At 37.8% G+C, this 12059-nt stretch overlaps 1 protein-coding gene across 3 annotated transcripts; it reads right to left on the minus strand.

Moving 5' to 3' along the window:
• Nucleotides 1-5017: 5017 nt before the first annotated feature.
• Nucleotides 5018-8009, minus strand: LOC115693632 (omega-hydroxypalmitate O-feruloyl transferase-like). 3 transcript variants are annotated; one of them, XM_030620657.2, is made up of 4 exons: nt 7873-8009; nt 7217-7705; nt 6149-6472; nt 5018-5788 (listed from the first exon to the last, which is right to left on the minus strand). In XM_030620657.2, the coding sequence occupies exons 2-4, from the start codon at nt 7646-7648 to the stop codon at nt 5222-5224; spliced, it is 1323 nt and encodes a 440-aa protein (XP_030476517.1). In that variant the 5' UTR covers nt 7649-7705; nt 7873-8009; the 3' UTR covers nt 5018-5221. The 3 variants fall into 3 exon arrangements, with proteins under 3 accessions (XP_030476517.1, XP_056169302.1, XP_056169301.1); XM_056313327.1 differs by having other exon boundaries at nt 7217-7679; nt 7873-7972; XM_056313326.1 differs by lacking the exon at nt 7873-8009 and having other exon boundaries at nt 7217-7843.
• Nucleotides 8010-12059: the final 4050 nt, after the last annotated feature.

Here is a 12059-nt window from a genome sequence, read left to right on the forward strand (position 1 = left end):
TTTTTAAACAGCAGCGTGCACCTGATTTCTACAAACTGTCTCTGCCAATGTTTGAATTTGAACTTGTTATATTTCGTAAATTTTTTTCATAGTTCTCAAACAAGCTATTCACTCCCCCTCTAAATTGTATTGTTAGCCCTAATAGTTGTTTGCTTGAGTTTCGATTTGATAATGTTTTTGGTGTATACAAGTCACTTCACGTCTCGGGCCACGGATGGGTTGTGTACCGGTAAGCCACGAACCGATCTTGGTCACGAGCCACGCCCCGCGCCTGGTCATGTCATGGTCGCATGTGTATCACGACACTTGTTGCATATCACACCTTCAAGCCATGTGCATTCTGGCTAAGTCGAAGAGTGAGAACCGGTGAATGCTAGAATTGTTATGAAGATTTCATTCACATGAACACTTAAAGAAAGATAAGATCCAGCGTCACTTTATGGTAGGGTCGATGCCTTGGTTGAGCCGGGATGCCTCTTGACAACGAGATGCCCCAGGGAGAGTTTCGGGATACTGCCGAAGAGGGCGATGCCCCAGTTGAGCCGGGAAGACCCCGAGTCTGATGTTTTTGGGATGTTGCAGTGTGCGATGCCTTGGTTGAGCCAGGACGCCCCGGTTGAGCCACAATGCCCCATTTGATAACGGGATGCATAATGATGAAAGAAACCTTGTACATGTTTCTTTTGGGGTTACATGGTAAGACATAGATTCTGGACATGCAAGTAGTTGAATAGTCGCTTTAGCTTTGATATTATTTTGCCATCGATACATAATAGCGGTTTATGTCCATCTCACACGTCTTCGTGCCAAGTTTGAGGGTAAACCGATCCCTTACCTTCGAGCTAGTGATTTTACTTATTGAACTAGTCTCACTCCTTTCTTTCACAAACGTGTAGGTATGGCTGCACACACTTTTCCTCCCCTTGTGTTCGGAGTCCCGATGAACATAGAATTTTCCTTTCACAACGTGATAGATGTGGAGGATGAAATAACTTTTCGTAGGTGTGACTCAACCGTTTGGATTAAAGTCGGGATCAGCGAAATGGTCCCCTGTCGCTATTCTGCTTGGTTCGTCATAATAGACGAGGATCTTGTGGGGCCACTCTGGGGCTTCAACAGCCCATCGGGACCCAACGGTGGAGGCCTCTCCCTCTCGTAGACGAACATGGACTGAAGGAGGACGAGGGAAATCAATTTTGGTAGCGGTAGATAGGATCCCTAGCTTACCCTGGGTATAAGTATGCAATGTAATCTAGAAGCGTCATTATAATGCCCCACCATATAAAATATATTGTCGCCTAATAATATGAGTGTTTGATGTATCTTTGTGATGGGTGTTCTCGGCATGCTTTTGCATGCTTATAAGAAAACCGAGAAAAGAAACGGGTCGCAACGAGGGTGACGCGACTGGGGCATCACAAATTTGACCAACTTACATTAGTGCTTTGAAGAGTGAGTTAGTCAATTTACGAAGAGTACATGGAAATTGCTTTGCATGAGATTATCATCAGACGCCGGATTTGGGATGAGATATGGTAGAGCATAAGTTATTGATTAGAAACCTGGCATCTCATGGTTGCTTGGTCTTTAGCTAACATCTTGTAGAACATGTATTGGAAGCTTTGCTTAGCACATCAAAGTTTTTCTATCTCCTAATCAATTTATTTATTGCATAAATTATTGAGCGTTAAATTCTTGCTTGCTCATCTACATTATCAGCTTTCACATGTTATTGGTCTAGGCTTATAATTGACCAAACTACTTACTAATCTAGTGTAATCAAGTCTCCGTATCCATTTCACCAAAAAAAAAATCCTTGTATCCATGAAATCTCTGGTTCGCAGAAGTAAAATGTTCTCTCACATTTTACTTATGTTTATAACAATCCATAATAGATTAGTGGCGACTACTAAATAAACATGAACTACATGAATAAATTTAATTAAACCCGTAAATTGTGATTGGTATGGGCTTACAAGAGTTTGTGCTAAGTATTTGCTTAGTAATCCATTAATTTTTTCTTGGTGATTTATCTCTAAGAATGTCATGACACTTGATATCGATCTTTGTATCTCTTCAGAGATTGCAGTGACCTTGTCGATGACAGCCCAATAAGAAACATGACGTTCTTTGAGGATAGATTTTCTTTCAGAATTTGTCTTCTTGCTTGTTGAGATTCTACCCAAAAGCTGTTGATGATCTATCCCGTCACAATTCCATTTATAGGCTAGAGCACCATCGACAAAAAGCAGAGCAAACTCTTCACACTCGGCCTGAAACAATATGCGTAACCAGAGATAAAATATGCGTAAGAATTAGAGATGCAAAATTAGATATTTGCTAAAGTGATCATAAAATTAGGAAAGATCACATGTATCTGTCACGGGCGGCCGGCAGTTTCTTGGACGCGAAATAGCCCGTGCGGTGCCTAGCGAGTCGAGAAAACCCCAGGCCAACCTTCATTTTATTGTTATTCCTAAGAACGGCTTGGCGAATAGCATCCTTGTATCGGATCGTACTACGCCTAGCTTAATTCGGACATCCAGTCCCTCGAGTGAGACGCAAAACACTTTAGATACAACAACTAAGTTCGGTTTACCATGGGCTCATCAGGAGAGCGGCATTAACTCCCTACCAGTTTGTGCACGGGAGGCCAACCCTGCCTTCAAAGCACCTAAGCGTATATTCATTCTAACCTATAACTCCTAACACAAACCACCTTGACGCCACTCCCACGAACTAGTTGTATTATCCCCTCTGCATCATTCACTTTTAACCTCGACAACACCAAGTTCCACTCATAAGGGTACGAGAGTAGAGGAGAATCACAGTCCGTGACATTCTCCCTCACTCAATTCCGCAACGACCTCATTGCGGGCTGTTCTATCGCTTCCCTGTGTTCTTCAACCATTAATCCGCCACTCCGGGTCATACATTGAATGACAACACTTACCCAACGGAATATGCCACTCCACACTTCCCAATATCAAAGCCGTTCTGACAACTTTGGTCACTTATACTTCTTGACAAGTGTGGCATCTGAGCCAATTGCACTCCCTTGGCAGCATCTTTTTTCGCCTACTAGGTTTCTCCTTATCTCAACAGGCCAATAGAGAGTTCTTTATTATTGAAAACGTGGTAGCAGACCTATCTTGAGATTCGCGAATTAATCCAAGAACGTTTTCCCTATTTAGGAATGAATTGATTATTTCCTGTGCACCAATTGTCATCATAGAAGATGTCGAGAGCCGCACTTTGTCTGAGCACGTTTTGCCTCGGCAATTCACTCTCCGCTGTCATAGGACTGGATAGACCACAGGTTTTCTCCAACTCTAACTTACCTATTATAGGAATCCTGCTCTGATACCGTCTATCACGGATGAGCAGTTCCTTGGCCACAGAATAGCCCATGTGGTGCCTGGCAAGTCAAGAAGATCCCAGGCCAGCCTTCATTCTATAGTTGTTTCTAAGAATAGTACGTCAAATAACATCTTCATATCGGATCATATCATGTCCAGCTTAGCTCGGACATCCAATCTCTCGAGTGAGACACACAAAACACGTTAAGTACAACAATTAATTTCAGCCTACCATGGCCTCATCAGGAGAATGGCATCAACTCCCGACCAGTCTGTGCATGAGAGACCAACCCCGTCTTCAGAGTTCCTAAGGGTATATTCATTCTAACCTATAACTCCTTGTACAAATCACATTGACTCCACTCCTACAAACCAGTTGTATCATCCCCTTTGCATCACTCACTTTTCATTCCAACACCACCAAGCTCCACTCACAAGGGTATAAGAGTACAGGAGAACAATGGTTCGTGACACATACATGTCACACGAGTAAGCCTCATGCGAGCTTTACACACTTTTATATATGAGATGCAGATTTAGAGATTTGCTAAAGTGACCATCAAGAACAAATTATTTGGTAAAGTTCGCATGTGAGCATGCCATGTGACTCAACCTTGTGCGAGTTTTGTCCGCACGCAATATACTATTGAAACACCCATGCTTTGTGGTGGGTATCTTTTTATCTTAAGTTTTATCTTTCGTTGATGCTCTATAAATATATTTACACTGATATTTCTCCTCATTCATATAATTTATTTTTCATGTTAGCATTGATGATAAGAAAAATGTACTCAATTTTGTTTAAATAGCGCAAGAAAGAAAAGGTTGTGCCCTTGGGAAGACAATGTCTCTTTATAGTAATAAACTTAAGAACACGGAATATTCTTTATTTTCCTTTTTTAATTGGAAGGTTATCTTTCTTTGCCAAATCAATAAAATTAAGTGGAGATCTCATCTATAAAATTGAGTTGGAAATTACGTCTTTATTATAAATATTTTATCTATAAATTTCTTTATTTCATAGTAGAAATTGAAAGTAACGATGATTTTCCTGTCAGCTTCAATCACGCATTAAAATCGAGGGAAATTAATTAACTGAGAAATTAAACTCTAATAAAAGATCCTCATAAAAATTATCACACTTATTCTCTATGAAACAATAAATGGCAAGGAAAAAAAAGAGAGAAAGTGGAGAAGAAAGAGTACTTGGGGTAAATGAAAAGAGAACCTTGGCCCATAATGTTAGAATCCGTATTATATCCTTCACAAAATCTTTAATTAAAGGACCACATGTCAACATGGGCTTACATTAAGACCCTCCTTTTTCAAATAGTAAGAACATAGGTATACGGTGAGAAGGGAAGTCATCTGTGCTATGCGTGTATAACTCGTCGTCCTCCACCATCATCTGTCCGTACGACAATTTTTGCATAAGAATCGTTTTGCAGCTTCTTCCATGTTGATAAACTTGCATTTGACAATCAGTGTCAATTAAGTAGTTCGATAAATTTCTGCGATGCTTATTGAAAAGCTCTCTCTTGCTCAATCTCAAACTCAAATTATTATTTTTGTCATAAAAAAGGAGATATGTCTAATGAAGGGGCTCAATAGCGCCTTCGAAAAGTTGCAAATGAAAAGGAAATTGAAGCTTCACAACAAGCAGAAAAGATCATATTTTATTAAATTGGTCTTGGACAATGACAACTGAAAAATCACGAGAAGACATAAGATATACTCGGAATTCCAACAGATTATACTAGGTATTCAAAACCAAACTCTTAATTGATTTAAAAATAGATGTGACAAATTTTATTCAGTTGTTGAATAGGATGATCCACCTACAGTTGGTCACACTTTGTAACCTAGGTTTGAATACCAATATTAGTGTACTGAGTATCATTTAAATCACAAATAAGCTTCTCGAAGGTATCCATGGCTGAAAGCGGCAGACCCAGCATCACCGCAATGCCCTTCTCTCTACCTTCTGACATAAACATGCAGCTCGAGCTCGGTAGGCCACCGATTCCGAACCTCGGCTTTCCCCACCCAAAGTCCGTGTTGCCATACTCGAGCCTCGCCCATGAACTTATTACTAGTGTGGCCACAGGCAATCCCTCTAATCGATTCATGTCCAAATAGTCAATCCTTGACCGAATGTAGTCATCAGTGACGCTCTTGATCGCCTTCTTTATTCTTCCTGCGGAAGCTGACATTGGCTCCTCAATCAACTCTCCCATGGTGCAGAGACAGCAGGGCATGGCGACGGCGTTCCCAAAGTATCCATTAGGCAATGGTGCTCTTAGCCTAGACCTGAAGTCAACCAGTAAAAGAAGCTTTAATTGTTGGTGAAGTTTCATCTTGAGGGCCATGCTTCGAGCCCGCCACACTAAGGCTGCAAGTGCTACGAAGCTGCTGCAGTTGCTTGTTACCTGTTGTTCAAGATGAATAGAGTCCATATTTGGTGACCAAATCTTTATTTAATATATGAAATACACCTATATAGATTCATACATTTACAAACTTAGATGACCGTCAAAATCCATCAACTTTCAGAAGGAAATGTGCATACCAATGGGGAATAATATGTTTTCTGGGATTTAACATGGGCCATGCTCTTCTATGGATATTGGTCGATCAAAACTATATTTGAGGGCGAAATGATCTCATGAACGTATACTTTTAGTTGCACTTGTTATTCAGTAGTTGTAGGGCAATAAATTCAATCGAACATTTTACACAAAGATGTATATGAATGGCAACCTATCTACTCTCATAAGACAGAAATTTACCTGTTCATCTTTTGTTGCCATTCTTTTCACGGTCACCAGCTTCTCAGCATCGAAGTGGAAAGATTTATATACAAGTTGTTCCACATATAATGCTGTCATGTTTGATACATCACTTATGTGAACGAATTCGTTGTAAGGACCGGTGATCTGAGGAGGCACCCTTGATTTTAGGATGGTTCTATCATGACAAGGGACGAGGGATAATGGCTTGCCTCTTGCTATTTCAGCCCACGCATTCATAAAATTCATTGCCGACACACCATCTGCCATGCAATGGTTAAGTGCAATCCCTAAGGTGAAACCTCCACATCTAAATTTCGTCACCTGTAATTTGTGTCTAAAATTATAATATCTCAACATAAAATGCAGCACAGGTAAATATATGAAAAAGATCTCGCGTGGATTGACTTTATGGCCATCTGAAGTCTTAAATTCGTGGAGGATCAATCAAAATACCTCGATTTTTTCCGTTAAAAAAGGGAAAGATTTTTTTAGAGTCAATATACCACGAATTTGACGAAATATTTTGTCATTGAGGGAGATACTAATAAACTATAGAAATAACTAGACTTACTAAAAAACTGATATTACGTTTTCAACGTGAAAAGTTACTAACCACACTCGAAAAATTGCTTCCTCACAGTTGTTCCTTTTTCATAAAAACAAAGTTCTCTGGAGAAAATAATAGTTACCTATATGTAGATAGTTAGCATACTAGATGAAAAGTTACTAAATGCATCGAAGGAATTAACTAGTTACTATCTAGTTTTTCTAATATGAAAAGGTACTCGTCATATGAAAAAAAGTAAATAACTAATTATAAGTAGAAAATTATCATCTCTTAAATGTTAAGCAAAGTTAACGAATCTGGAACCTAACATCCACGTAAATTAAGTCTACCAAAACAGACTCACTATCATGTTAAATTGAGAAAACAAAGAAAAAAGGGGAGGGTGAAAGAAGTACTTATGATCTCTACATAAAATTCTGAAGTGAAATGCATAGATTAGAAAGCAATCTCAAGCATTACCTGAAAAGAAGAAAACGCAAAATTTTATTTTTCCTTACCTGTGCAGTTAGAAGAGGGGCAACTTCAAGTATATGTTCCACAGGATCTCTGTAAACAAGCTTATCTAAAACATCAGAATCGAGAAGTCTCTTATCACCCAAATTTTCGATGTCACAATCAGCCATTGCCTCCACAAATGGGACTCCTAACTTCTTTTGGCAGTCAACAACCAACTTCCCTAGAGAGTTTTTAGCTAATCTCCCTGCAACTGGATAGTAAGGAACCAGAACTCTGGCCAGGGCTTGCTTAATCACGTCTACAACACTTGTGTCGCTCCTGTCGAAAGAATAAATGGTCGGCACAATTGCAGGAGCCACTTGATCGAGGCTTGTTAAGAAAACGGAACCCTCAGGCGTTTCATGTTCTGGTAGGACCACGATGGGGATAGATCTTTCTATTTTTAGGACGCTGTTCTTCGCAGATGCTGCCATAGGAGAATTCTGGAAACTTATATCCTGCTCTCTTTGTTGAGGTAAAAAGAAAATGAGCTGAGAAGCACAGAAAAAGTTGTTGCAATAGGTTTAGGATTTGGAAAAATTGAAAAGTTTTTGAGCGAATTAAAATCGGAACAATAGGTTTAGGATGTGCTTTTTTTTTCCTTGGCCGGATACAACGCACACAAGACTCAAACTCAGACGAAAACCCGCATACATACCTCTTAAGAGTTGGAGATACTGGAGATGAAGCACTCGGATTTGGCTTCTAGTAGCAGGTCCAGAATTGATGGTCGTGGCGTCTCCAGTGCTAGCATTGAACATGAAATAGTTGCATCACAGGGTCGTTTTAAGTACTTTATTTATTTAATTATTTGGATGGAATGTGCAACCACTTTAAGCTTCCATTTATCGCGCACCAGTTCTTGGTTTGGGATTATTTTATTTTAATTAATACTTTTTGTTTGGTACAACAAGAGATATATAATTGCTGTCTAAGAGAAGATTGGTGTAACTTTCTATTTATAATGTAAAAAATGATCGGTGCACTAAATAAAACGGACAGCACATCTCGTTAATTAAATCTTCTACAATAAGAAAAAAATTGTCCAAAAAGTCTTAAACCTATTGCAATTTTGTCAATTCAATCTTAAAACTTTTAATTTTTCCAATTGAGTGCTAAACATTTTTTCATTTTTCCAATTGAGTCAGTCCGACTAATTGTACGTGAAAATATTTAGAACTCAATTAGCAAAATTAAAAGATTTAGAATTGAATTGGCAAAAGTGCAATAAGTGAGGGCTTTTTGGACAATTGCCCTTGTTTATATAGTTTACTAAGAATATGCTTCACATGCCGTTTTGTCAATTATGTTTATGGATTCAAAATGTCAAGTACCCCTCGCATTTTGAAGCTATTTGCTGTAAGTGCCTGTATTCACAATTTATTGTTTTGGGTGACAATGAATTTCATATCTCCTTTCCTGTCCCATGATGCATCCGTAACATGTGCCGCTGTGGTCGACCAACCAAACAGAATTGGAAAATGGCAATTTGGCCTCGGGTTTGGGTGGATGCCGACCTCCCATTCCATTCTCAAGCAAAGAATGTCATGATAAATTTAAAAATTGGAAAAGTTGGCTCATCCGAGGCTGTAGAGCCCATAGAAAATTCCACCAGTTTGAGTGTCTACCGGATCGTTCGGAGAGTGAAAGCAAAGCAATTGATTGATGGGTGATGGATTGTCTAATAATTGACATCGTAGCTAAGAGTTATAGATATAATGAAAAAAGGCCTAATTCCAAAAAAAAAAGAAACAAATTTACTTTAAATGACAATTCTGGCCCGAATTTTTTTTTTATTTTACAAAAAATCATTCATTTTTATTTAAATCATAAATCTGGCTCGAACAATTTGAAATTTTCATATTACGGGGGTCAGATTTGAGACTTGAGTAAAAGTTGATACTTTTTATTGAGACAAAAAAAAGTTCGGTCCCAAATTGTCACTCAAAATGAGTTGTTGCTTTTTTTTGGGAAGTAGACCAATGAAAAAATCAGATGAGTAATAAATGAAGTTACTCATCGTGTGTCAGCAATGACCTCATTTTTTAGGCGTTGGAATATTTTGTGTAGAGTGCAGACTCTTTAATGTCAATTTACATTGTAGAAGACCAAAAATAGCATAATTTTAGTTACTTGCTAGAGATTTATTGCGGTCTCTCCCGCTTCCCCCTCTCTCTCTCTCCTCACACCTCCCTCTCTCTCTTCTCACACCGTTATCTTCTTCAACCTTCAGTCGTGGGAGGAGGGTTTGAGCTATCTCATCTTCTCCTCCCATCTTTGTTGATTTTGTTTGTGTATTTTTTGTTATTTTCTTATTTCATCTTTTCTCCCTATCTAGTTCTACATTTGAGAGTTTGAACTCTTCCAATCTAGATTTGAGCCAATCTAAATTTGAGAGTTTAATAAGGGATAAGTGGATTGGAAGTTGTAAATCTTGTCACAAAGATGCAACCGAGTGCTAAAACTTTTAAAAGTGCAATCATGTCCAAAAACTTATCACGAAAGTGTAATCGAGTTCAACAACTTTCAAAAAGTACAATCGAGTTTTAAAAATTATCATGAAAGTATAATTGAATCCTAAAACTTTCAAATAGTGCAATCAACAGAATGATTAGATTGGACCAATTTGACAAGTTTTAGAACTTGATTAAACATTTTGAAAGTTTTAGGACTCCATTGCACTTTTGTGACAAGTTTTAGGATTTGATTATATTTTTGAAAGTTTGAGGACTCAGTTGCACTTTTGTTATAAGTTTTAAGACTTCCAATACACTTTTTCCTTTAATAAATATGATTTTTTTATGCCCAATGCTTTGTTCATATACAAGTCCTCTATCTCTGGCTTCAATGGTGGTCGCAAAAAGTCTTGTGTCTCGCTGAACTATGAAGATTTGTTATCCCAAATATTATATTTTTGTTTGTTCAACATGTTTTGGTTGTCTCCGTACAGCGATAATGTAAACGAAGTCGAATGTGGGTGCGCACCACCAACTGGCAACGCCGTAGTTATTGGAAAATGAACTTATGTTGTGCGCTCATCACTGACAAAAATACAAGATCCAATGATCGACCGTCAATTATTTTGCTTGACAAATATATCTTGTGGAACAAGCGTCTGCTTAACCTTGTTGATGCTCTGTTGATCCTCATTTTCTATATTTGGCTTTGTTTTACAGTATTCAAAGCTTTGCTCTCTTTCGATTTGTTTTGCTACGAAGTTTATGTACTTCCCATGTTTCTTTTTAAGTAATGAATAAAATTTTCTTTCAATAAAAAAAAGTAATGTAATATATGTAACTAGCTTCATACACCATCAGGGCATCAAAATTTAATCAAACCAGCTCTGTCTACTATTAATCTGAAGATTATAACTATTCATTCTCTCGAATCAATTTGCTCTCTGGTGAAATTGATATGGCGCCGAGGATACAATTGTGCTTACATCATTCATAACAAATTTCTCTTACTTAGTCAGGAAGCTCACTTAACCAAGATTAAGTTTTGGCTTCACCAAGAACTTTTTTAGTTCACTCTATAATAACAACTGCGAGAGACTTTGTGGACTAAAATTGCACATGAACATCAGCCAAATTCGAAAGCACGAAAAGATTGTTGGTTCCATTAATTTTCTCTGGAAGTGAAAAGGAAATTGAACCATTACACAAGTGAAATCACGTTTAATCAAATTAATCTTAAGAATGCCGATGGACAAATGATATGGACAAAAATTGAAAAAAAATAATTGAATTTGAAACTGATCACGCCATTCAACGTAATCAATTATATGAAGAAGTAATAAAGTGCATTAAGACCGATTTACAAAATCGGTTATGAACATCAATATCAGCCAACTTATATTAGCGCTTTGTTGGAAAGAAAATTCAAGAATGAGTAGGCAATTGATTACAAGAATATAGAGATTGCTTTGCATGGAGATGCTAGGTGTGAAGAGAGATGTGGTAGAACATGAGTTGCCGATTTGAAAAGGATTTAGTCCATATAAACAGCCTCAAAGGCGATTTGATGTAGAGGTTGTTAAAAAAATAAAGAACTGAGTCGATGAATCGTTACTTTTCATTGATATGTTGTACAGTATAAATAGAGATATCTATCACCTATAAATATGGTATAAGTTAAAGATAAAATACATGATAAATTAAATAAAAAAACAAATTGAAAAAGATCTGCGAATGATCAACTCAACGATACTTTGCTTAATATGATATCTTTATGTTGATTTGTAGAAGATTTTGCACTGTAACCATTCTGATTTTGTGCTTTTTGATTTGTTACTTCAATACTCCCCTTCAAACCGATCAATGGGGAGGACCAAAGATCGTTTGATTCATAAACCGACAAACCTATCTCGAGTCAATGGTTTGGTAAAAATATCAGCAATTTTTGAGGAAGACGGAGTCACAATGAACAAAGAGCCACATTTTCCCCAAAAAAATGACAATCAATCTCAATATGTTTTGTTCAAGCATGAAAAACTGAATTAGTTGTGAGATGTAATGCTGACATATTGTCCGAGAAAAGTAACAAAGGTTGATATTGGCAGATCCTAATGTCATGCAATATGTATAAAATCCAAGTGAGTTCGGTAGCTACGGAAGCAAGAGCCCGATATTCGGCTGCATCTGTAGAGCGAGCCACAGTAAGTTATTTCTTGGCACCCATGAAATACAATTTGAGCCGAGAAAAGTACAATAACTAGGGGTAGAACGTCATGTGAATTTGCACCCAACCTAGTCTGCATTGGCAAAGCCAAATAAATGGAGAGAACTACGAGACCAAAAGCAAAGCTCAAGATGTAAAGTACCGCGAACATATCATGGAATACGT

This window comes from Syzygium oleosum, unplaced genomic scaffold (genome assembly GCF_021117445.2).
Source record: "Syzygium oleosum isolate NSW1041296 unplaced genomic scaffold, Sole_v2.1 Sole_v2.07, whole genome shotgun sequence".
NCBI classification, from domain to species: Eukaryota; Viridiplantae; Streptophyta; class Magnoliopsida; order Myrtales; family Myrtaceae; genus Syzygium; species Syzygium oleosum.